This window comes from Kogia breviceps, chromosome 1 (assembly GCF_026419965.1).
Source record: "Kogia breviceps isolate mKogBre1 chromosome 1, mKogBre1 haplotype 1, whole genome shotgun sequence".
NCBI lineage: Eukaryota > Metazoa > Chordata > Mammalia > Artiodactyla > Physeteridae > Kogia > Kogia breviceps.
Window position 1 is genome coordinate 143,504,936 of NC_081310.1, and position 26,584 is coordinate 143,531,519.

The 26,584-nt window shown below is 39.7% G+C and overlaps 1 protein-coding gene across 2 annotated transcripts; it reads left to right on the forward strand.

Moving 5' to 3' along the window:
• The first annotated feature begins 1,542 nt into the window (after positions 1-1,542).
• On the forward strand, positions 1,543-20,716 carry DIRAS3 (DIRAS family GTPase 3). 2 transcript variants are annotated; one of them, XM_067006028.1, is made up of 4 exons: positions 1,543-1,938; positions 13,555-13,633; positions 16,843-18,537; positions 19,293-20,716. In XM_067006028.1, the coding sequence occupies exon 4, from the start codon at positions 19,358-19,360 to the stop codon at positions 20,057-20,059; it is 702 nt and encodes a 233-aa protein (XP_066862129.1). In that variant the 5' UTR covers positions 1,543-1,938; positions 13,555-13,633; positions 16,843-18,537; positions 19,293-19,357; the 3' UTR covers positions 20,060-20,716. The 2 variants fall into 2 exon arrangements, with proteins under 2 accessions (XP_066862129.1, XP_066862132.1); XM_067006031.1 differs by lacking the exons at positions 1,543-1,938; positions 13,555-13,633 and having other exon boundaries at positions 16,843-16,964; positions 17,066-18,537.
• The last annotated feature ends 5,868 nt before the right edge of the window (positions 20,717-26,584 follow it).

Below are 26,584 nucleotides of genomic sequence, written 5' to 3' on the forward strand. Positions count from 1 at the left end.
CCCCTATAATTCGAATGTTGGTGCATTCAATGTCCCAGAAGTCTCTGACACTGTCCTCAATTCTTTTCATTCTTTTTTCTTTATTCTGTTCTGCAGTAGTTATTTCCACTATTTTATCTTCCAGGTTACCTATCTGTCCTTCTACCTCAGTTATTCTGCTATTGATCCCTTGTAGAGAATTTTTAATTTCATTTATTGTGTTGTTCATCACTGTTTGCTTGCTCTTTAGTTCTTCTAGGTCCTTGTTAAACGTTTCTTGTATTTTCTGTATTCTATTTCCAAGATTTTGGATCATCTTTACTATTGTTATGCTGAATTCTTTTCAGGTAGACTGCCTATTTCCTCTTCATTTGTTAGGTCTAGTGGGGTTTTGCCTTCCTCCTTCATCTGCTGTGTGTTTCTCTGTCTTCTCATTTTGCTTACCTTACTGTATTTGGGGTCTTCTTTTCACAGCCTGCAGGTTCGTAGTTCCTGTTGTTTTTGGTGTCTGTCCCCAGTGGCTAAGGTTGGTTCAGTGGGTTGTGTAGGTTTCGTGGTGGAGAAGACTAATGCCTGTGTTCTGGTGGATGAGGCTGGATTTTGTCTTTCTGGTGGGCAGGTCCACATCTGGTGGTGTGTTTTGGGGTGTCTGTGGCCTTATTATGATTTTAGGCAGCCTCTCTGCTAATGGATGGGGTTGTGTTACTAGTTGTTTGGCATAGTGTGTCCAGCTCTGTAGCTTGCGATCGTTGATTAAAGCTGGGTCTTGGCATTGAGATGGAGATCTCTGGGAGATTTTCGCTATTTGATATTACATGGAGCTGGGAGGTCTCCTTGGACCAGTGTCCTGAACTTGGCTCTCCCACCTTAGAGGCACAGGCCTGATGCCTGGCTGGAGCACCAAGAGCCTTTCATCCACATGGCTTAGAATAAAAGGGAGAAAAGAAAGAAAGAAAGAAGATAAGATAAAGTTATTAAAATAAAAAATAAATATTACAACAAAAATTTTTTTAAGTAATTAAAAAAACCCCCAAAACCAGACAGAACCCTTGGACAAGTGATAAAAGCAAAGCTACACAGACAAAATCACACACAGAAGCATACACGTACACACTCACAAAAAGAGAAAAAGGGGAAAAAAAAAAAATATATATATATATATATATATATATATATATATATATATCTTTGCTCCCAAAGTCCACCTCCTCAGTTTGGTCATTTTCTCTTCAGGTATTCCACAGATGCAGGGTACATCAAGTTGATTGTGGAGATTTAATCCGCTGCTCCTGAGGCTGCTGGGAGAGATTTCCCTTTCTCTTCTTTGTTCGCACAGCTCCTTGGTTTCAGCTTTGAACTTGGCCCCGCCTCTGCGTGTAGGTCGCCTGAGGGCGTCTGTTCTTCGCTCAGACAGGACGGGGTTAAAGCAGCAGCTGATTTGGGGCCTCTGGCTCACTCAGGCCTCGGGGAGGGAGGCGGGGCAAGCCTGCGTCGGCAGAAGCGGGCGTGACGTTGCACCAACCTGAGGCGCGCAGTGAGTTCTCCCGGGGAAGTTGTCCCTGGATCACGGGACCCTGGCAGTGGCAGACTACACAGGCTCCTGGGAGGGGAGGTGTGGAGAGTGACCTGTGCTTGCACACAGGCTTCTTGGTGGCAAGCAGCAGCAGCCTTAGCGTCTCAGGCCCTCCTCGGGTTCGTACTGATAGCCGACGCTCGCGCCGTCTCTGGAGCTCCTTTAAGCGGCGCGCTTAATCCCCCTCCCCTCGTTCACCAGGAAACAGAGGCAAGAAAAAGTCTCTTGCCTCTTCGGCAGCTCCAGACTTTTTCCCGGACCCCTACCTGGCTAGCTATGGCTCACTGGCCCCCTTCAGGCTGTGTTCACCCAGCCAACCCCAGTCCTCTCCCTGGGATCCGACCGAAGCCCGAGCCTCAGCTCCCAGCCCCCGCCCGCCTCGGCGGGTGAGCAGACAATCCTCTCGGCCTGGTGAGTGCTGATTGGCACTGATCCTCTGTGCGGGAATCTCTCTGCTTTGCCCTCCGCACCCCTGTTGCTGAGCTCTCCTCCGTGCCTCCGAAGCTTCCCCCGTCTCCGCCCGCAAAGGGGCTTCCTTGTATGTGGAAACCTTTCCTCTTTCACAGCTCCCTCCCACTGGTGCGGTCCCATCCCTATTCTTTTGTCTGTGTTGTTTCTTTTTTCTTTTGTCCTACCCAGGTACGTGGGGAGTTTCTTGCCTTTTGGGAAGTCTGAGGTCTTCTGCCAGTGTTCAGTAGGTGTTCTTTTGGGGTTGTTCCACAACTTCTACAGGAGTTGTAGATGTATTTCTGATGTATTTGTGGAGAGGAAGGTGATCTCCGCGTCTTATTCTTCCGCTGTCTTGAAGCTCCTCTCCTTTTTTAAAAAAAAAAATTAGTTTATTTATTTTTGTGAGAATTGGGTCTTTGCTGCTGTGCATGGGCTTTCTCTAGTTGCAGGAAGCGGGGGCTACTCTTTGTTGCAGTATGTGGGCTTCTCATTGCGGTGGCTTCTCTTGTGGAGCATGGACTCTAGGTGCTGAGGCTTCAGTAATTGTGACATGTGGGCTCAGTAGTTGTGGCTCACAGGCTCTAGAGCACGGGGTCAGTAGTTGTGGCTCACGGAGCTTAGTTGCTCCGTGGCATGCGGGATCTTCCCAGACCAGGGCTTGAACCCGTGTCCCCTGCATTAGCAGGCGGATTCTTAACCACTGCACCAGCAGGGAAGCCCTTATAACTGCTGTTTTTCTCTAAGTTTTTATCCTTCCAATTTCCTTTAAACAGTTGCCAGTTAATTTTCTAAAACTCAAACATGATCATATTACTCTCCTTACCCCCAAATTTCAATGTCCCCCACACCTATGCTCATAGAATAAAGTGCAAACTCTTTAGCCTAGTATAAAAGTTCTGCCCATTCTGTGTGCTTAGATATTAGAGCTCTCCATTTCCCATGCCTTGTCTTTTCCTTTTCCATTAGTGCATGTGATGTTCCTTCAGCCTCCTCTATCTCTTAAAACCATACTCAACATGTCCTACCCTTCATGAAATTGTCCTCAGGTTGCCTGGTTGAAATTGTTCTTTTTTCCAATATTCTCATAGTCCTTTGTTAATCTCTGCATTTGATTCCTACATTATTTCTATGTTATGTTACCGTATTCTCACATTATGTGGCCAAGGACAAATGTACATTAGCAAAGAGCAGAACCAGTTGGAAAGTTACATATATTCACATCTCCATATTGTACAGGAAAACAAAAGTAACATTCTTGTGAGTCTTGTCAATTTAAAGCTTTACCAAATCAGATTCTTCATGCAATCTTAATGAGTCAGAAGGAAACAGCTCTCCCACAGTTGGTACAGGGGAAGGGAAACCTCTTCTCGCTCTTTTCTGAGAATCCTTTTGCTAATTGTAAAGACTTCACTTTTTTTTTTTTTTTTTTTTTTGGTACGCGGGCCTCTCACTGTTGTGGCCTCTCCCGTTGCGGAGCACAGGCTCCGGACGCGCAGGCTCAGTGGCCATGGCTCACGGGCCCAGCCGCTCCGCGGCATGTGGGATCTTCCCGGACCGGGGCACGAACCCGTGTCCCCTGCATCGGCAGGCGGACTCTCAACCACTGCGCCACCAGGGAAGCCCAAGACTTCACTTTTAAGACCAGCCTCTGGAATTTCATTAATTAGTCTTAACATTTAAAAGCAGGCTTATAAGTATAGGATGGAAAGGGAGAAAAAAGAATAACTTTACAGTGAATAAACCTGAGAGACACCACCTCAACCAGGTGATCAAGGATAATGTCAACAGTGATAAGTCATGTTGATGGTGTATCCCTTGATGTGGTATGATGGGAATGATACTGTACCTCTGTGGTCCTCCTCCCAAAACATTACCCCAGTCTAATTATGAGAAAAACATCAGACAAGCCCCACTTGAGAGACTTTCTTCAAAATATCTGACCAATAATCCTCAAAACTATCAAGGTCATCAAAAACAGGGGAAGTCTGAGAAACTCACAACCAAGAGGAAACTAAGGAGATAACTAAATATAATGTGGTAAACTGGCTGGGATCCTGAGACACAGAAAGGACATTAGGAAAGAAAATGAGGCTATCTTAATAAAAAATGAACTTGAGTTAATAATCATGTATCAATATCAGTTCATTTATTATGACAAATGTACCATACAAATGTAAGATGTTAATAATAGGGGAAACTGACTGTGGGGTATATGGGAACTCTCTTTCCTATCTTTGTGATAATTCTGTGAATCTAAAACTGTTATAATATTTTAAAGTCCTTTTAAAAATTCAGTCTTGCTGAATTCAGTTTAACTAGCAGAAACATGATTTTGTTTGAAAACAGTGAAACAAGGAGTATATACCATTGGGTTCCACAAAAAAATAGCATTCACAGTCCTGCTGAAATAACACAATGGGGCAAAAACTTATTTCTCTTTATGGACTTGTACAAAGAATGCTTTTGTTTAGGCAATGAGTATTTTACAGTGGAAACACTGTGCACGTGGACAACATCAAAGGGGAATACGCTGCAAAACTAAACTTTTTTACTTAAAAGGGGCATAAAATGTGCTTCTTGTTTTTAATGGGGATAATTATTTTCATTCTTTAATAATTAGTCCTCTCTTTGTAGGCAGCTCTTTCCTGCTACTTTAATAGAACTTGGTGGCACAGAGAGAACGGGGAGCAGGGGCAAGGGCGATGTTGGGAAGAAAGGTCTTTGCTCTGTCTGGCAGGTACTGCTCAGAACATTGGGGAAGTTGAAAATGAAGCCATTCATTCAGAAATATTTGTTTGCCTACTATAAACCAGGAACTGTGAGGGTTTCTAAAATGAGTCATTTACAGATGCTTCCCTCAAGCACCTTATCATTGTTCAGGGTTGTAATATACACATGCACACACGATTTATATAAAGAGATAAAATTATATATATCCTTATATAAATCAAGTATGTATAAGAAATGTAAACATGTAATATGTATATATATATATATATATATATATATATGTCCTGTATAGCTCACTGTATTTCCTTGCCTCCCATATGCAACTATTCTAATGTGTTAATATGTATCTTGTATGTATGTGTTCCTGCAAAATGTGTAATATTGTTTTGTGGGCATATATCTTTAATTTATATAATTATGTAATTATGTAATCCCACTTTCTTACTTTTTTACAGTGAACACTATGTTTTTAACACCCATCCTTGTTGTTATGTGAATACATAATCTTTTACCTGTAATACTCCAAGAAAGAAGGAAAGACCTCCTCTGTCAGTCCCATTGTGGTGTCTGACACTCTCCTCCCACCAACCCCCTCCTCAAGGAGCCTTCATTTGGTTGGTGCATTCCCTTGGGCCTAGGGTATAAGTATTCACTTACATAGACCTGATTGTCTAGGAAAGTTTCCAAAGAAGGATTCTGGCTCATTTCATTCAGAAGTCTGCCTTGTGACTACCTAAAGGGGTGGGATAGGGAGGGTGGGTGGGAGATGCTAGAGGGAGGGGATATGGGGATATATGTATACGTATAGCTGATTCACTTTGTTACACAGTAGAAACTAACACAACAATGTAAAGCAATTATACTCCAATAAACATGTTAAAAAATTTAAAAAGAAGGTTAAAAAAAAAGAAGACTATGCTGGTATCTTATTCAAAGCTGTAATGAGTGAAACTCTACAAATCCTCTCTGCCTCCTGAGGATATATCATTTCTGATTCCTTTTTTAACCTTGACCCCACAAAACTATGTTAACCCCAGAAAACTATGTTAACTCTCTAAAATCCCCATAGTATTTCTGAGTATTAATTGTGTTTCAGGATGCGTACCTGAGGGAGAATGGAAGGTGAGGGTCTGGGAGACAGGGACTAAGATCTTGTCCTGGCTGTGTCTGATTGGCTGAGACACCTTGAGCAAGTCCTTACGTCCTTCTGTGGTTAGAATAGGTGCTGAAGTCACTCTTCCTGGGTTTGAATCCCAGTTCTGCAACTTTCTAGCTGTGTAAACTTGGGCAGATTACTCACCTAGGAAATGAGGTAATTAAACCACAGATGATTTTTAGGAGGGATTCCAATTCAACTACTATTTCATCCATAGATGCTTTCTTGGCTCTGTGCCATTTTGGCATCATTCTTCTGTCCATCTTTTCCCCAATAGCCTCTTCTCCTTTCAAGGTTCTCTCCAGACAGCATGTTCTCTAAAGCTTTTCCTCAGATTTCAGATTTAAATAAAGACTAGAAGGGCATTAGAGATGGAATAAATAAAAATAAAATAAAATTTTTTATTTTTTAAAATTGATTGATAAAGATAACTTCAAAGTGATAATAGTAACAATGCATTAGGTGATTATAGCATATGGATGAATGAAATGAATGACATAAATTTATAACGGATGAGAGTGATTAATTGGGAATATTATAGGTCACCTGTCTTTCATCTGAAGTGTTATTTGAAAGTGGACTTAAATTTGTTACAAATGTATATTATAAATTGATATGCTAAGAGGAGAGAAAATGGAATTATACAAAATGATCAGTTAAAACCAGAGAAGGAAGAAAAAGAGGGAAAACATAAACAAAGAACAAGTACAATGAATATAAAACAGCTACAAAACATTGTAGATATTAAACCAAACATACCAATAATCACATTAACTATGAATTGTCTAACTATACCAATTAAAATACAGAGACTGTTAGAGTAGATAAAGAAGAAGATCCAACTCTCTCTCTATATATATATATTTAAAAGAAATCCATTTTAAATATAAAGACACAGATAGATTAAAAGTAAAGGGATGGAGAAAGATATTCTATAGTAACACTAATCAAGAGAAAGCTGAAATAGCTATATTAATTTCAGACAAATTAGACTGCAGAACAAGGGAAATCATCAGGGATAAAGAGGGTCATTACATAATGATAAAGGAGTCAATTCTCCAAGAAAACATAGCAATCCTTAATGTGTGTGTACCTAACAACAGAACATCAAAACATGCAAGGCAAAAACTAATAGAACAGCAAGGAGAAATAGACAAATCCATTATTACGGATTTGGAGACTTGAATACCCCTTCAGTAATTAATAGATCCAGCAGGCAAAAACTGAGTAATAACACAGTTGAACTGACACAGCAGCATTAATCAACTAGACTTAATTGACATTTATAAAATACTTTATCCAACAATAGCAGAACACACAGATACCATGCCATGCTGATCACTATAGCTTTACAGTAAGTCTTGAAGTTGGGTAATTGCAGTCCTTCAACTTTTTATTCTTCTTCAGTATTGTGTTGGCTATTTAGTTTTGTTTTTTGTTTGTTTGTTTTGCCTTTCCATATAATCTTTAGTTTATTTGATATCCACAAAATGGCTGCTCAGATTTTAATTTGGATCATGTTGCATCTATAAATCAAGTTGGGCAGAATTGACAACAATATCGAGTCTTTTAATCCACGAACACAGAATATCTCTTCATTTATTTAGATCTTTTTTGACTTTTGTCATTAGATTTTTTTATTTCTATGTATATAGATCTTATATATATTTAGATAGATTTATATGTAAATATTTCAAGGTTTTTGATGCTAATGTAAATGGTACTGTGTTAATAATTTCAAGTTCCAGTGTTCATTGTTAGTATGAAGGAAAGCAATTGATTTTGTACATTTACCTTGTATCTTGTGACCTTGCTGTAGTCATTTACCCATTTCAGATGGGTTTTTTATTTTGTCAGTTCTTTGGGACTTTGTACATAGACAATCATGTAACCCTCAAACAAAGACAGGTTTATTTCTTCCTTTCCAACCTGTACACGTTTTATTTGTTTAAATATTTAGCCCTATTGTCCCTGTAAGTGGGAATAGCTAACATTTACTGAGTGATTACTATGTCCAGACACTGTCCCAAACATTTATATTTATTTACTCATGAAATACTCATTATTTACTCACAAGAACTTTATAGAGTAGGATACCACTATTATCCCAATGTTACAGATGAGAAGACTGAGGATAGAGAAGTTAAGAAAATTGCCTAAAACATTGAAATATCCCAAAAATGTCGACACTTTGGTATTAAAATTTTCTCTCCTGAATCTGGAAGAAGCACAGAAATCCATTGCAAACCATGGTTTCCAGTTCTTGTTTTAGGAGCTATAATCATGAAATCTGTCTAACTGCTGATAATCATATTAAATATGAATTGTCTAATATACCAATTAAAATACAGAGACAGAGTAGATAAAGAAGATATAACTATATATATATATTTATATTTATAAGTAATCCATTTTAAGTATAGTGGATTTATATCCATCTTTCCCTGGAGTTCTATTCAATAGTTCCAACTGAGTACTAGAGATAGTCTCTTGTGTGTCCCACAGGCATCTCCAATTCAACATATTCAAAATCATGCTCAAAATTTTCTCCTCCAGTTTTGCTTTTCCTCTTGTGTTTCTTTTTTCTTGTTGTTATCTCTTCTTTCTTTTTACCTTTTGACCCCCCTTCACTCATTCTGTTAGGTTAGAGATGTGATGATGGATCAAGCAAGGTGCTCAAGTAGTTTCAAGCTTTCTTCTGTATCAGAATCACCTGAGGGCCTTGTTAAAATGCAGACCCCCAGGTATCACCCATAGATTCTCATTCTGTAATTCTGTAGGTGTGGGTTGTGTACTTTTTTTTTAATTGAAAAAATTTGACATGTAGCATCGTGTAAGTTGGGTTGAGTATTTTTAACAAGCATCCCAGCTGATGCCAATTCAGGTGATCCTGGGACCACAGGTTGAAAAGCACTCCAGGGCTCAGATGAAGGCATCAGCCTTGGATGGAGAAAAGAGAAAATGCTGCAGGATATGTGTGGGCTAGGGGCTGCTGGAGTTTTATCTGGTGTCCTCCTTTCTTTATGAGGTAGGAGCTAATGTCTCTATGAACAAGGAGCTGTTTATAGCATCAGGGTGCTAAGAGAAAGCAGTCAGGCTAGGGATAGAAGTCATAGGAATGGGAGAAGATCCTTGCAGGGATAAAGGAAGAGAGTCTGAAGTAACACTGATCTTAGAAATAAAAACTGTAAAGAAGATACTATTTTTTGGTGAAGGATGGGGAACGCAACTGCCATTAGTTGTCTACAGAGCTTAAAAGAGGGGAAGAACCCAGAAAGAAATGAAAAGAAAACAGATTCCCCAAATTATGATTTTGAGGGTCCTAAACATCACCACCTGTTTCTGCTAGAGAGGCAGCATGGTGTGAAATACACAAGTCCGAAAGGTAGCCAGAATTCCTAGTCTCTACCATGCAGTGAATCTCTCTATGCCTAGTCTCCTCATTTGTAAAATGGAGACAGTATTAGTTCCACTTCATGGACTCATAAGTTCCAAATGAATAAACACATGTAATATATTAGGCTCATAGCAAAGACTCAAATGGATGTTAGCTTATTCACATTCCACAAGCAATACCCTGCTTGAATTTTACACACATAAGTCAATTAATCTTACTTCAAACAGGGGTACTTTTGACCCCTTTTTACAGATGAAGAAACTGAATATAAAAGGAAAACAAGTTATTTGTTTCAGGCCAAACAAGCGGTATGTGAGCAAACAGGAACTGGAGAACAGGTCTCCAAACTCCAGCTGCATTTTGAGTGTCTACTTGTTGCCAGGTATTGAGGAAGGTGCTTTTAACATGTCAGCACTTGCCATGTATTTCCCTATTATCAGTTGAGGATATTAAGGATAGAATTAAAGGCCAAATTATAATCAGGTGGTGGAACCACAGCTGGAGAGAAGTCAGCTGGCTCGAGAGCTGGGAACTCCTACAGTGACTTCTACCCCTCTTGATAGAATCTACATTACCCCACACCATCCTGGTCACCTCTGAGAGCTATATGCCAGTGCTTACTAACATCTGTGAGGGAATCAGAGATAAATAAATCTCAGTTCCATCTGAGAAAAGCTCATAGCTTTGTGGAGAGTATAAAACAAGTATATACAAAGCTATAACACAAGGTAAAAGGTGCGTGGGAACTCAGAGGGAAGGATTCCCTCCAGCTGGATGTGCCATTTGGAGGTGAACCTAGAAGGAGGGCAGGATTGGGGCATGTGGATGAGGGGATGGGGTTGGAGGATGAACTGAGTGGAAAAGCAGACACAGGAACTCCCAAGAATATCCAGTTGTTAAGCCAGTGTGTGTAGACTTGTGGAAGGTAAGATTTGAAAGGGAATCTGGGATCTGTTTGCAGGGAGCTGGAAATCTGAAGATAAATAGTTTGAACTTTAATTCTGTAGGCAACAGGGAGCCACAAGAGATGTATTGTTTTTGGCTTTTTTGCAAATGCCTCTTAAAATTAATTATTTTACTTGGAGATAACTGAAGACTGACATGCAATTGTAAGCAATAATACAGAGAAAGCCTGAGTAACTTAGTCTCCCTCATGGTAATATCTTGCAAAACTGTAGTCAATATTACAACCAAGATGTTAACATTGATACAATCCACTGCTCTTATTCAGATTTCCCCTGTTTTACTTGTACTCATCTGTGTATGCATTTAATGCTATGGAATTTTATCATATGTATAGGTTTGCATATCTACAACCACAGTCAAGATACAGGACATTTCCATCACCATGAGAATCTCTCCTGTTGCCCTTTTACAAGCATACCCACCTTTCTTCCATGCCCCTTCCCTCATCTCTAAGCCCTATTACTAGCACCGTTTCTATAATTTTCTTTCAAGAATGTTTCATAGAGTATACAACTTTTGGTGACTGGCTTTTTTTCACTCACCATAATTCTCTTGAGATTCATTCAAATTGTAGCCTGTATCAATAATTCTCTATCTCTCGCTCTCTTTTTTTTTTTTTGAGTAGTATTCCATGATATGGATGTACCATAGTTTAACCATTCACCTGCTGAAGGATGCCTGGGTTGTTTTCAGTATTTTATTACTATGATTTAAGCTGCTGTAAATATTTGTGTACAAAATTCACACATAAAGTTGTGTGCATTTTGTGTGAACATAAGTTTTAATTTCTCTGGGATAAATACCCAAGAGCTCTGGGTATGTATGTTTAGTAGTATTAGGTATGTACACTGGGTTGTATGTTTAGTTGCATCATTAATTTTATAACAAATGAATATATATATAACTAATGTATATATATCATATATATTCTTTTTCAGATTCTTTTCTATTATAGGTTATTACAAGATATTGAATGTAGTTCCCTGTGCTATACAGTAGGTCCTTGTGGTTTATCTACTTTATATGTAGTAGTGTGTACCTGTTAATTCCAAATTCCCAATTTATCCCTCCCTCCCCTTCTCCCTTTGGAAACCATAAGTTTGTTTTCTATGTCTGTGAGTCTATTTCTGTTTTGTAAATAAATACATCTGTATCAGTTTTTTTAAGATTCCACATATAAGCGATATCATATGATATTTGTCTTTCTCTGTCTGACTTACTTCACTTAGTATGATAATCTCCAAGTCCATCCAGGTTGCTACAAATGGCATTATTTCATTCTTTTTAATGGCTGAATAATATTCCACTGTCTCATTGTGCTTTTAATTTGCATTCCTCTAGTGGCTTATGATGTTAAAAAACTTTTCATATGGTTATTTGTTCTTTGTATGTCTTCTTCAGTGAAATGTCTATTCATGTCTTTTGTCCATTTTCTAATTGGACTTTGTATTATTGAGTTTTGAGAGTTCTATATTTCTGGCATACTAGTCGTTTTCCAAAAATGTGGCCTGCAAATATAGCTCCCAGTGTATTCCTTCTCTTTCCATTACTTTTACAAGGTCTTTCACAGAATAAAAGTTTTTAATTTTCCTTTTATTTATCAAATTTTCCTTTTATGGACTGTGCTAATGGCATCAAGTCTAAGAACTCTTTCCTTAGACTTAAATCCTGAAGATATTCTTTTCAAAAAAACAATTTTGTATTTTTACATGTTATGTTTAAGTCCATTTCCATTTTAAGATAATTTTTATATAAGGTGTGGGATTTAAGTTGACTTTTTTGTTTGCTTATTTGTTTTTGTCTATGGATATCCAATTGCTCTAGCACCATTTGTTGAAAGGACAACAACAATCCTTCCTGCATTGAATTGCTTTTGCATCTTTATCGAAAAATCAGTTGGTTGTATTTGTGTAGGCCTACTCCTGGGTTCTCTGTTCTGTTCCATATGTTCTATATGTCTATCCCTCCACCAATATGACACTTCCATGATTATCGTAGCTATATTGTAAGCCTTAACATCAAGAAGAGTGATTCTTTTCGCTTTATTCTTCTTTTTCAAGAGTGTTTTAGCTATTCTAGATACTATGCCTTTTCATACAAATTTTAGGATCAACTTGTTTATGCCTACAAAATCCTTGCTGGGATTTTGACAAGAATTTCATTAAACCTATAGATCAGTTTGGAGAGAACTGACATCTTTACTAAATTGTCTCCTAATCCATGAACACATTGTGTCTCTCCATCTATTTAGGCTTCTTTGATTTCTTTTATTAGCATTTTATAATTTTCAGCATTCAGACTATTTATGTGTTTTGTAAATTATACACAAAGTATTAACTTTTCTATAGAGTGTAAATAATACTGTGTTTTTTAAAATTCTGGTTTCCATATATTCTGTTTTACTATGTAAAATCATCATTCTATTTTCAACCTACCTATGTCATTGAATGTGAAGTGAATTTCTTCTTACTTCAAACACCATACAGTTGGCTTGTGTTTCTTTTGTTTGTTTGTTTGTTTTATCCACCCTGCCAATCTGCGTTTTTAATTGGTGTATTTACACCATTTACATTTAAGGTGATTCTTGATATATATGAACTTAAGTATGTAATTTTATTATTTGTTTCCTGGTTTTCATCTGTTTCTCTTTTATCACCTTCCTGTGGGTTACTGGAATGTTTTATAGGATTCTATTTTGATTTATTTTTAGTGTGTTTGAGTATATCTCTTTGTATAGAAAGTTATTGCTTTGGGTATTACAATATGCATATATGACATCATAATCTATTACCATTTGAGTGAAGTATGAAAACCTTACTTCTATTCAGGTCCCTTTGCCTTCCCTAATTTTTAATATCATTGCCTTGAGTATCAGGTGTTATAATTTTTGTTTTGATCATCATGATTGTAAAAATTTATGAGAAGGATTGTCTATCATATTTACCCCTACTTTTTCTTTTACCTCTCTTGATATTCTACTTTTCTTTATGAAGTCCCAAATTATCTTTTCCTTTCTGTTTATAAAACTTCCTTTAGCCACTCTTTAAGGGTAGGTTTGTTAGCAACAAATTCTCTTAGTTTTTCTTCATCTGAACATGTCTTTTTTCATGAAGGACCATTTTGTTGGATATAGAATTTGCAGTTGACAGTTCTTTTCTTTCAGTACTTGAAAAATGTCATGCCATTTCCTTTGGCATCTGTGGTTTCAGATGAGATATCTGCCATCATCTGAAATAATGTTCCTCTGACAGGTAATATATTGTTTATTTCTAGCTGCTTTCAAGAATTTTTCTTTGTGTTCAGTTTTCAGAATTCAATTATGTGTCTTGGCATGGATTTCCTTGGAATTATCCTGGTGGGGTTTGCTCAGCTTCTTGGAACTGTAAGTTTGTGTCTTTTGCCAAATTTGGGAGATTTTCAGCCGTAATTTCTTCCCATACTCATTTAGACTTTTTTTCCTCTCCTTATGGGATTTTGATGATACAGATGTTGGGATTTTGGTTACTGTATCACAGGTCCTTGAGACTGTTCATTTTTTTCCCCATTCTGTTTTCTCTCTCTTGTTTATATTGAGTAAATTTTATTTTTTTAATCCTCCCTCAAGTTCACTGATTCATCCAATGTCATCTCCATTATACTATCAAGACCATTCAGAAAGTTTAAAAAATTTCTGTTATTGTATTTTTCAGTTCCATAATTTCCATTTAGATACTTTTTATACATTTTATTTCTTTGCTGAATGTTTTTTTAAATTTTATTTTATATTAGAGTATAGTTGATTAACAATGTTATGATAGTTTCGGGTTTAACAGCAAAGTGACTCAATTATACATATACATGTATCTATTCTTTTTCAAATTATTTTCCCATTTAGGTTATTACAGAGTATTGAGCAGAGTTCCCTATGCTATACAGTAGGTCCTTATTGGTTGTCTATTTTATTTTTTATTTTTAAAAATATTTATTTATTTTAGGCTGTGTTGGGTCTCCGTTGCAGCACGCGGGCTTTTGCTAGTTGCAGAGAGCAGGGGCTACTCTTTGTTGCGGTGTGTGGGCTTCTCATTGCAGTGGCTTCTCTTGTTGTGGAGTGCAGGCACTAGGTGCATGGGCTTCAGTAGTTGTGGCATGCAGGCTCAGTAGTTGTGGCTCATGGGCTCTAGAGTGCAGGCTCAGTAGTTGTGGCACACAGGCTTAGTTGTTCCAAGGAAGTGGGATCTTCCCAGACCAGGGATCGAACCCATGTCCCCTGCATTGGCAGGCGGATTCTTAACCACTGTGCCACCAGAGAAGTCCCTGGTTGTCTATTTTAAATATAGCAGTGTGTACACGTCAATCCCAAACTCCCAGTCTACCCCTCCCCATCCCACCCTTCCCCTCGGTAACCATAAGTTCATTCTCTAAGTCTGTGAGTCTGTTTCCGTTTTGTAAATAAGTTCATTTAGTATCATTTTTTTTAAGATTCCACATATAAGCAATATCATATGATATTTGTCTTTCTCTGTCTGACTTACTTCACTTAGTATGATAATCTCCAGGTCCATCCACATTGCTGCAAATGGCATTCTTTCTTTCTTTTTAATGGCTGAGTAATAGTCCATTGTGTATATGTAGCATATCTTCCTTATCCATTCACCTGGTGATGGACATTTAGGTTACTTCCATGTCTCGGCCACTGTAAACAGCGCTGCAATGAACATTGGAGTGCATGTATCCTTTCAAACTATGTTTTTCTCCAGATATAAGCCCAGTAGTGGGATTGCGTGATCATACACTAGCTCTATTTTTAGTTTCTTAAGAAACCTCCATACTATTCTCCATAGTGGCTGTACCAATTTACATTCCCACCAACAGTGTAGGAGAGTTCCCTTTTCTCCACATCTTCTCCAGCATTTACTGTTTGTAGACTTTTTGATGATGGCCAATCTGACTGGTGTGAGGTGATATCTCATTGTAGTTTTGATTTGCATTTCTCTAATAATTAGCGATGTTGAGCATATTTTCATGTGCCTCTTGGCCATCTGTAAGTCTTCTTTGGAGAAACGTCTATTTAGGTCTTTGCTGAATGTTTTTATTTTTTATTTGTTTCAAGAAAATTTGTAAGTGCCTGATGAAGTATTCTTATGATGGCTGCTTTAAAGTCTTTGTCAGATAATTCCAACTTTTGTTTCATCTCAGTGTTAGTTTCAATTAATTGTCTTTTCTCCCTGATATATCTCCAAACTGTGGATCCTAACTAGCCAATATTTGCTCCAGAACTCTGGTCTGGCCCATTCCTTTTTTTTAAAAATTAATTTTTATTGGAGTATAGTTGCTTTACAATGTAGTGTTAGTTTCTGCTGTATGGCAAAGTGCATCAGTTATACACGTAGCAAGGGGGAAGGGAGGGTGGGATGTGCTGGAAGATTGAGATTGACATATATACACTACTATATATAAAATAGATAACTAACGAGAACCTACTGTAAAGCACAGGGAACTCTACTCAATGGCCCATTCCTTTGACACTTCTGGCCCACCACAGTGCTGGTTCCCTGGGCTAGGGCTCTTAAGGTGAGATATTTTATACTGACTTTTGAGGTGCAAGACTTGGTTTGGATGTAGAAGCTATGGTTTCAAATTTCCATCATTCCTTGTGAATTCTATTTATAATCTCTTAATTTCATCTCTCTGGCATTTAAAGGCTTTAGCTTTGGAATATATATTTCCACACCCCCTAGCTTTTTTCCATCTTCTTCTTCCTCCTCCTCCTCCTCCTCCTCCACCTTCTGCTTCTCATCTTCTTTTTGGGTGTTTCTTTGTTTTAAATGTCTTGCCTTCAGAGGCACCTTCATTCATCTTCCATATCAGTGTTTTCAGGAGCCTCTTTCCTTTTGTTTTTTTGTGTTTAAAACGTGTATTTTTAGTTTTTAGGTTTTTTTTTACTGTAAAAAAAAACAAATGTGCATTATAAAAATTGGAAAAATCTAAAAAGTGGTGGAGAAAAAGACACCCATACCCTCCAAGGAACAGTTGTTTTCAAACAGAAGACGAGGCTGAGGAAGAGAAGAGTAAGCTTGGTCAGGAGTCGGGGCATGACGTGGCCTCTGAGGTTCAGTTTCCTCATCACCGAAACGAAGGGCTTGGCTAGATGGTCCTCAGGCCACTTCCAATGTTATGAATGACTTAGTGATGGGACATAACTGTCTTCAAATGGCTGGAACGATATAAAGTTATCCAAGGGAGCAGATTGATCAATGCAGTTCCAGACTCCAGAAGATGAAACTAGAATCAGTGGGTGGAGTGACAGGTAAACTAAGAAAACTTCACTAATAATTAGAACTACCCCCCAATATAGAGGACAACTTGTCAAGCACCAAGTAGCCTGCTCTGGGGTAAATGGATGCCTGTCAGTTTCAGTTTCCAGAGCCTCTTTTCTAGTCTTTCTCATTTCTAAAGACTTTGTAGTTGCCCTAATTTCAACGGACAGAGTGATTCTTGTGGTTTAGGAGGAATGTGCAAATATTTCATTAATGCTTAGAATTCTCACCCTACTTCTTCCCTGACCCAAGTTCTTCTATCAACTTATTTACCCCCAGACCTGCTGTTTTCCAGACTGAAATCTGCTCTTCTTTGGATTAAATAAAAAGATCATTGCCACTTCCAAAAAGCCACTCTTAAAATATTCAAAGACTACAGGATTATGTGTATACAGACTTCTGTATTACTATGTGAAGGTTAGTAGCTGTCATTTATGTTACCTATTGCATTCTATATGCCTTCTAATTAGTCTTAAGGCAGTATCTCCTTGAATCCTCCCCACAATTCTTTCTCGCAGGTATCAGTTCCCCTTCTACAGAAAAGTAATTTCTCCAGGACCCCACAGCTCAAAGTCATATTAAGATGTACTCAAAAGAAGGAAAAGGGAAAAAACCCACAAACATTCTAAACCTAGTTTTCTGCCTCTAAAACGTGTGCTCTTGATCTCTACCTAACACGCATGAGCTTTTGGGTAAGAAAGAAAAGCTATAAAAATGTTTTCACTAGTGAGTAAAATATAGTGTATCAGCTTAATGACACAGAATGATAATATCAGAAAAAGAACAAGACTTGGAGTGAGGAGAACTAGTTTTGGGCCTAGGTTCATCATTTATGAGCCCTGTAGCCTTGAACAAGTAATTTTACCTGCTGCATTAGTTTTCTTTTGCTGTGTAACAAACTACCACAAATTTTGTGGCTTAAAACGACTCCCAACCGCAGAACCCACAATTCTGTAAGTCGGAAGTCCGGATGGGCTCAACTGGATTCTCTGCTTAATTAAGGATAAAATCAAAGTGTTGGCAGTCTGATCTTATGCGCAGTTTGTAGAGAAGAATCTGCCTTCAAGTTCATTTAGGTTGTTGGAAAAATCCAGTTGCTAGCGCTGCGGTCCATGTTTTCTTATTGGCTGCCAGCCAGGGGTCGCTCTCTGCTCCTAGAAGGTTGCCCACATTCCAGTCTCGATTCTCTTATGAGGTTTTTGTGATGATGACTAAATGAGACGTATTGTACACATAGTGATGATGGATGTGATAACTGCTTAATGTCGCTGGGTGTAGAGGACACCCCTCAACCCTTAAACACAGCACATGTCTATGCAACAGGAAATCCAACCGGCGGCAGGTTCCGAAGTCTCTTGTAACAGAAGAGACTTCTGTTGGTCTTCCCCTACAAAGACAGAAACTGGGTTTTGCGCTGGACAAATGTTTACTAAGTGAAGTGGATGAGATGCGGTGAAGTGTCTGGCCCCAGTAGCGGGAAGAATTCTAACTGGCCATTCCGCAGTGAAAAGAAGGTGGCGAGGCTTGGGAAAGGTTAACCCCGCAGGGGGCAAAAGCACAGAAGTGGTGAGGAATGCAGTAGGTGAGAAATGCCTGCATCGCCAGCGCTGTAAGCAGAGCCCCCTCAATGGGCGGGCGCCTGTGAACGCAGGACCGCCTCCCACCCCCGCCCCTGCCCGGGCTGTGGGTACCCGTGTGGGGGACGCCGGGGGGACTGCGTGGGGGGCGCGTCTGGGTTCGGTCAGCCCCTCATAGCCCAATCCCCCCTCCGTGAGCCATGCAAGTGGAGTCTCCCAGCCTGCGCCCCCTGGCTCTGGCTAACCAGCCTCAGTCCCCCCGTTGGAGCATTTCGCCCCGAGCCTCCAAGCGCGCTGGTCGCCAGCTGCAGCTCGGAGCTTGGTTACGCAATTACTTGCCGCCGCTACGACCGCGGCCAAAGCCCACCCCGGCAAGGAGTGAATTTGCCGCGAGGTTCCTGCTTCGGAAAGAGGTAAAAGCTATCTTCCGCCTTTTTTTTCGGGCACATGAACGCGCGGCATAGCGGGCGAACCAGACTGGGTTATCGTGGGGTGGAAACCGGTGGGTGCGTTGTCAGGGAAGCGGGTACCTGGGGACAGTTGCTGCAGGTAAGGGGTCTCTGTTAGCATCACGAATCCTGGACTCTGTGGTCTCCCTGGGCGCCCCTCGCTGCCCCCGTGACCACACCCTGGATAGCGATGTCTGCAGCAACCTAACCTTACCCGCAGTGATCGATCCATGTCAGAGACGCGCACAATTTTTCGTACCGAAGGAGAGAAGACAAAAAGGGCTTATTTGGGGAGAAAATGTTTGGTAACATCGCTTAGACGTGCGTGTCTTAAGGGTTGGCAAGCTGTCCGTTATTGCGGCATTCTGTAGAGTGGAGTAGTGTGGCGTGAAAAATAAAAATGAAATAAAAATGGGTGCGTAGCCACCGCGAAAGTAACAGTAAGGTATCATTGGAAGAGGTGCTGGGCGAGCCTGCCCTCCTCCCCGCCTGCATTGCCTTCCATAGGTGCGTGGGGTGGGTGGCGGGCTCGCCGCAGAGGAGGGAGGAGGAAAGTGGGAGGAGGGTGGGGTTAGGGAGCGAGATGAGGCAGACACCCCTCCCACCTCCCCGCCCCCAGTCCCCAGGGAGCGGCGGGCCAGGCAGGCGCTGCGACAAGACACCATTCCGGGTTAGACTCCCGTCGCTCACTCTTCGTCTCTTTCTCTCTTCCTGCCTAGGCTTCCCTCACTGCTGGCCGAGTGCCAGAGAAGGTGTGCACGCATCTCCCCGCCAGTACCCAGCCATGGGCAACTCCTGCTTCGGCCTCAAGGAACGGCTGATGAAGCGGCTGCGGCCTCTGCCTACCGTGATCGTCATCCGTACCTGCCTGCCCCAGAGGAGGAGCAGAGATTTCCGCGTGGTGGTGCTCGGCTCGGCCGGCGTGGGCAAGAGCGCGCTGGTGCAGAGGTGGGTGCGCGGCAACTTCCGTGAGGCGTACCTGCCGACCATCGAAGATACCTACCGCCAGGCGCTGGGCTGTAGCCACAAGGCGGGCGCGCTGCACATCACCGACACCACCGGCGGCCGCCGCTACCGGGGCCTGCAGCGCCTCGCCATTGCCAGGGGTCACGCCTTCATCTTGGTCTACTCCGTCACCAAGAAGCAAACCCTGGAGGAGCTGAAGCCCCTCTATGAGCTGATCCGTCAACTCAAAGGCAACAACCCGCAAAAGTGCCCCGTCATCCTGGTGGGCAACAAGTGTGATGAGAGCCACCGGGAGGTGAGCGAGAAGGAAGGTGCTGCCTACGCGTCGGAGTGGAATTGCGCCTTCTTGGAGACCTCCGCCAAGATGAATATCAACGTGCAGGAGCTGTTCCAGATGCTGATAAACTTCGAGAAGAAGCCCGCCGCCGCCGCTGCCGCCGCCAGCGCCCAGCCTCCCCAGAAGAAATCCCAGATCCCCAAGACCGCCGAGAAGCTGCTGGGCAAGTGCATCATCATGTGAACCCGGAGCCTTAAGGAGCCCGACCCTCTTCTCCTTCAGTGTGCTGAAAACATGGACTGACCCCATTGTGCTGTGTCACCCGTTCATGACTGACTTTTGTGCTGTGGTTTGGGTTGTAACAATTAGATGTCAATAAATGTCCCTTGTGAGTTAGTAACTTTTCTTTTCCCCAGGCAAGAGAACTCGAATTGTTAAAATATGGACATTTGAGGAGGAGAGGAAAAAGGAACAGGATGCATTTTAAAGGATGGGACTTGGACGGACTTGAGAGATTAATGTTTAAAAAAGAGAGTGGAAATAGCAAAATGAATTGAAAGATGTCACTGCCCTTCTTGTAATCCTATTATTGTGTATTATTCTTAAACATTTCAAGTCCTGTAAATGTCTGATCATATCTTCCCATTGTGTATGTAATTGTTAAGAGACAAGTTTTTGCAACAAAATCTCTGACAGATGACTGTGAGACATGATAAATAAATGAATATTCTATAGTTGAGCATTGAGGGTGGGAGCAGAGAAAATTGTGATAGTGGAATTTGCTTACTAAATATATACCAATTGTTTCCTAAGTCATTTAAAAATGTTTGAGTATTCTACACTGCAGTTTAAAAAAATTGTAACAGTTCCGTGACTTAATAAAGCTTTTCCTGCATGCAATCAGCTGTAATAATTTCTTTTTCACTGAACAACAACAAAGAACACCCATTGCATTACCCATTATCCATTGCCAGTCACATCTGGAGAAGATTTCTAATAAGAATTTTTCACACTGATGTCCCTGCCCTCTTGAAATTAGCCAGTTGGGGGTGGGGCTGGTTCATGGGTCCCTGCAATGCAGAGCTGGTTTGTATCCATCACCTTTCCTGGACTGACATCCAGAAGAACTCCAGGCATCTTTGAAGAGGTTGCTTGCTCATTCTGCTGCTGTTTTGGAGGTAGGTAGTGAAAAGCAAACCTCGGCCTCTGGCTGCCTCAAAAGTCCTTCCTCAACAAGTATTGGATATAGGGAATGGGGAGTGGGATGGAAGGTAAGGGGAGAAACAGGTGGGATTTGAAATCTGAGAAACTTCTCCTTAAGAGAGTTTTTTTGAAGTCTCATATATGAACATAATTTTTTGAGTGAGGGAATCCATATCTATACATGTTCTTGTCTTCAAGTTTTGGGTTTTTTTTTTCAGTTAAGGGGAATGGGGGAGGCTTTCAGTCTGGTGGGGTTTTTTCCCCATAAAATATCCAAAATATTGGATAAGTATTTATTGAACAACTTAAATGTGTTTTTTAAAAATGGCTTCTTATAACTTGATTTTTAGGGGAGAAGTACATCGTTGAGAAGGAATCATAAACATCTGTCTCATAGTAGCAGAGTCAGAGTTTTGAGCTTGGAAAATTCATTCAGTGGATACTTTAAAATAGGTATTTAAATTTTTCCTATTCACTTTCAAAGCAATTATTCTCAACCACTAGAAAATACCTAAGTAGTTCTTCCATATTGCTTTTTAATATAGTCCATTTTTAAAAAATATTTCTTAGCTAACATCCCAAATGGAGTAATTCCATTTCTAAAAGAAAACACTCTATCTTGGCTATTTTCCAGGTGAATTTTCCTTGAAAAAATATATGCATTCATTGTTGTTCTTTGTAGATGAACAGGATTACTAAGTGGCAAATACTACCCTTTAGAAAGGGGAAGGAGGAGATTTAATGTTGCAAGTAATGCTTAGTAAAAAATATTTTTAAATTATAGCAAATATATATACAGTCTATCTACGTGCCAGTGTTTCTACATTACATTAGAGCAAATATTTATATAATCTTTCTACATGTCAATGTTCTACATTATATTATTTAATCCTCACAACAATCCAATGAAGCAGATGCTGTTATGCCCATTTTGCAGACAGATAAATATTATAAAACCAGTAAGTGACAGAGCCAACATTTAAAGCCAGGTGTTCTGCTCCAGAGTCGGTGCTCTTAACCACTATGATGTACTTCCTTTCTAAGATGACTAGTCCAAGGACAAGTGAATTGGCTTTTCTGTTCTCTATTTGTGCTATACAGATGTGGAAAAGGAAGCTTTCTCAGAGCCTCCCTAGAATCCAGAAGGGAGGCAAAGAAGCAAATTGACAATTACAAAATGCACAGGGTGGTTTAGAAACAGGGAAGAGAGCATTTTATATGGGGTGTTGGAAAACTTTTCCCTGAAGGGATTATATGGTTGGAATCTTTTATGCCTAGAGACTTAGTAGGGCTCTCCCAAAAATAATTACAAGCAAGAAAGAAGCTTTACATTATTACTGCTTGGAGCAGGAAAGATATAAACCATTCTAACCATTCTTCGAGATAATAGAGTTATTCAAAGGAGCTGGAACCTATAGCTTCTATTTTTGCACTATATAGTAGCCTCTAGCCTTATGTAACTTCTGCACTTGAAATATGGCTAGACCAAAGTGAGATGTATTGTAAATATATCATACATTATTACAAAAAGAATGAAGGTAGAATATCTCATAATTTTTAATATTTATTACATGTTGAGATAATATTTTAGATATAGTGGGTTAAATATAACATACTAATTTGGTATTTCTTTTTACTTTTTTAAATGTGGCTACTGGAAATTTTTAAATTGTATTTGTGGCTCATCTTTGGCTCACATTATATTCCTGTTGGGCAGTGCTGACACATAGTAAGAGTGGCTAGCAGAACTAATTTCTAATTTGAATTTTATTACATACATTTGCTAGGATCAACAATCAAGTGTCGAAAACGTTAGCATGTATTTAAAATAATATATGTTGTCAGATATCTATGTAACTTCATGAAATTCAAGATTAACAGAAATGTAACACAATCCACTGAGAGGTATGTTTGCATATAAATGAATGTGAATAGTACATCTATAAGCTACATCTATAAACCTGGACCCACAGGGCCAGAACTTGGAAAAATAAATATGTAAGAGAGTGAATTCAGGGAGCTGGTGAGGATTAAAATAAATGAAAACTGAAAATATGCCCACTGCACCGATATGATGTTTTTTTCAGGCTACTGACGCTGACAAACCTGCCATCCGTTTGATGTCGGAAGTGAAAAAGTGGAGGAAAGACACCTGGTATGGAGATAAATACAATTTTATAAACTAAGATTCAAAAAATTTAACTATTTGACACCAGTATTGTGGGTCTATGTGGGTGCATTCATAGATGCTCATCTGTTTTGTCCTTCAGGTTAAATGGACGTGGCCTAGAAAAGATCTCACAAACTTAGCATAGCATTAGAATCCTTCATGTCTGCCTCCAAATTTCCTTTCCAGTCTCCTCTGTGAGCATATCACACCATGCACCCTTTCTCCAAACAGCCTGGACGGTTTGCTGTTCCCTCAAACATCCTATGTAGTCATTCCTTTGTTGTTTCTTCACACAAAGAAGACACATTTTCTGCCTATCAAAATTTTATTCACCCTTTAAAACCCAGCCCAAATACCAAATACCAGTCCCATCGAAGGCTTCCTTAGTTTTCAATGCTAATTATTCACAAATGTTATCAAGGGTCAGCAATATCCTGGCTCAGTGCTAAGCCCTGGGGCTCAGAGTGCCCACCTTTAAGAAGCTCATAATCTTAACAAGGGAGAGGGGAAAAAATGCACGGCAGAGTGTGACAGGTGTTATAAGACGAGTCCATTCTCCACCCTGCTATTATATTGATCTTTCAAAAATGCAAATTGATTACACTGCTGCTGTTCTTAAGCGCCATCATTTGCCATATTCTGACAAATGTGCACAAAACTCTGAAAGGATGTGTTACAGCATTGTTCATTCTACCTCTCCCAATTGTTGTGTGTCTGTGGGGCAAGTCCTCTGGGCATCGTTTTCCTCAGATGTGAAATGGATGATAATAATAGTTTCTATCCAGGACGGTTGTATTAAATGAGTTAATACATATAAAGTACATAGAATAGGGCCTGGCACTTTCCAAGCAATCCATAAATATTTACTATCTCTACTATCAACAGAAGACTGGAAATTACCTACCTGACTATCAGTATGGGCCTAGCTACATTAAAATAATGAGGTGATACGGGCCAAAACACCATATCTCCAAGTCTTATTTTAAATTCGCTCCCATTTGAGGGCTAGAGTGTGTGTGTATGTGGTTGTATATACATAATAGAAAACTCTTCTAGAAGGATATTCAAGTAAATGTTAATAGGCATCGCCTCTGAGGAAGGCACTGGCTGTTTAATGGGGAGGGAAGACCCACTTTTCATTTTATAACCTTTAATACAGTTTCAATTATACTGCCATGTGCAATGTTGTTTTTCTAATTATTGAAAAAACCAGATAATTTCCTTATGAGTCTCAGTAGGAAAGGAAAGAGTGGGAACTAGAATCCAAATTTTCTAACACCAACCCCCAGTACTTTTTAAATTATATTCAATATTAGTAACCCCAGTGAGGAATCACAGAGTCTAATTGAAAGAAAAAAAAAACTGTAAGTGTATTGTGCACATAGCATATGGCATTTAACAGACAAGGAACAGATGAAGCTCAGAACGGTTAAATAATTAACCTAAGGTCACACACTCGGATCACTGGATCTGGGATTCTTCCCCAGATCCTCCTGACATCAACAAGATGAACCCAGAATCAAAAAATGTGGGTTCAATACTGTCTTTCCTTCCTTATTTATTTTTTAATTTTTTAAATTTTTTGCTGCTCACAGCCTTGTGAGTTGTGCAAAGGGAATAAACTAAAACCTGTGAAAGCATTGTACACAAATGCCTGGCACATAGTAAGCGCTCCACTGCTTGGTTGAATTGGATTGTTGTTTCTTTCCCTCTTTACTTCTGGGTATTTATTCCATGACTAATGCGAATGTTGTTCTACCCAACACCCACTGCCTCAGACGTTATGTTCACCTGATATTTGTAGGAGAAGCACATCATCTAAAAAATTCCATTTCTAAAAGCTCTGTACTCAGGCGTGGGAGGTAACCAGCCCTCCACGTTAATGCATGTCCTCCTGTTTACTCCTTTGGCTCTGAAAGCTCATGTGGACTCTTTGTGAAGGCAGTCATTAATCCAGAGTGGGAGAGAAAGAGAGGGATTCAGAGAAAAATTACTTGTAATTGCAGAGCTCTATTAGTGTGTTTTTCTCTGCAACCTGGAGCTGAACATTGTGAAATGTATTTGTTCCCAGTGTAATTTAAATGTGAATTAAGCAGTGCTATCAGGCCAGGCTGTTTGAGGACAAGGCAGTTTATCACGTTTGGAATTATTGCTTGAAAATGCCCACCTGAGTGAAAAATACCTCCTATCCTGCTGGTAGAAGGACTCCTTAAGATACTAACTATGATATCAGCTCTGCTATTCTTAACTAGCTGGCAGCCTCTGGAAACTTCTGTGGACTGCAGTTCTTTTCATCTTGGAAATGAGAGGATCTCATACTCAAGGTCCACAGTGGGCAAGTAGGGAGTCTAGTTGATGGTATGCCGGAAGATTATGCCCATCTATACGGAGCTACCTCTACTCAGTTCTACTGGGATCTGTGGACCCAGTGTTACAATTTTTTTCTGATTTTTTGGGGAATCTCACAATTTTTAAACAATGACAATTAATTAGAAATTGTTGGCACAAAAACAGACACATAGATCAATGGAACAAATAAATCTATAGAGAGCCCAGAAATAAACTCATGCACTATGGTCAATTAATCTACGACGAAGGAGGCAAGAATATACAAGGGAGAAAAGGCAGTCTCTTTAATAAGTGGTGCTGGGAAAACAGGACAGCTACATGTAAAAGAAAGAAATTAGAATATTTTTTCATACCATATAAAAGCTAAACTCAAAATTGATTAAAGACCTAAATGTAAGACCAGAAACCATAAAAATCCTAGAAGAAAAGATAGGCTGAACACTCTTTGATATAAATCGCAGCAATATATTTTTGGCTCTGTCTCCTTAGGCAAAGGAAACAAAAGCCAAAACAGACAAATGAGAGCTAATTAAACTTAAAGTTTTTGCACAGCAAAGCAAACCAACAATAAAACAAAAAGACAACCTACTGAATGGAAGAAAGTACTTGCAAATGATATGTCCAATAAGGAGTTAATATCCAAAATATGTAAACAGCTCATACACCTCAATATAAAAAAAAAAATCCAAGTAAAAATGGGCAGAAGAACTGAATAAGACACTTTTCCAAAGAAGGCATGCAGATGGCCAACAGGCACATGAAAAGATGCTCAGCATTGCTAATCATCAGAGAAATGCAAGTCAAAACAATAATGAGATGTCACCTCACTTCTGTCAGAATGGCTATCATCAAAAAAGAAAAAATCTGCAAATAACAAATGTTGGAGAGGATGTGGAGAAAAGGGGACCCTAATACACTGTTGGTAGGAATGTAAATTGGTGCAGCCACTATGAAGAACAGTATGGAGGTTCCTCAAAGTACTAAAAATAGAACTACCATATGATCCAGCAATTCCATTCCTGGGTATATATCTGAAGAAAATGAAA

Coding starts and splice junctions, on each gene's coding strand:
- DIRAS3 (XM_067006028.1), top strand. CDS start 19,358: ATGGGCAACTCCTGCTTCGGCCTCAAGGAACGGCTGATGAAGCGGCTG.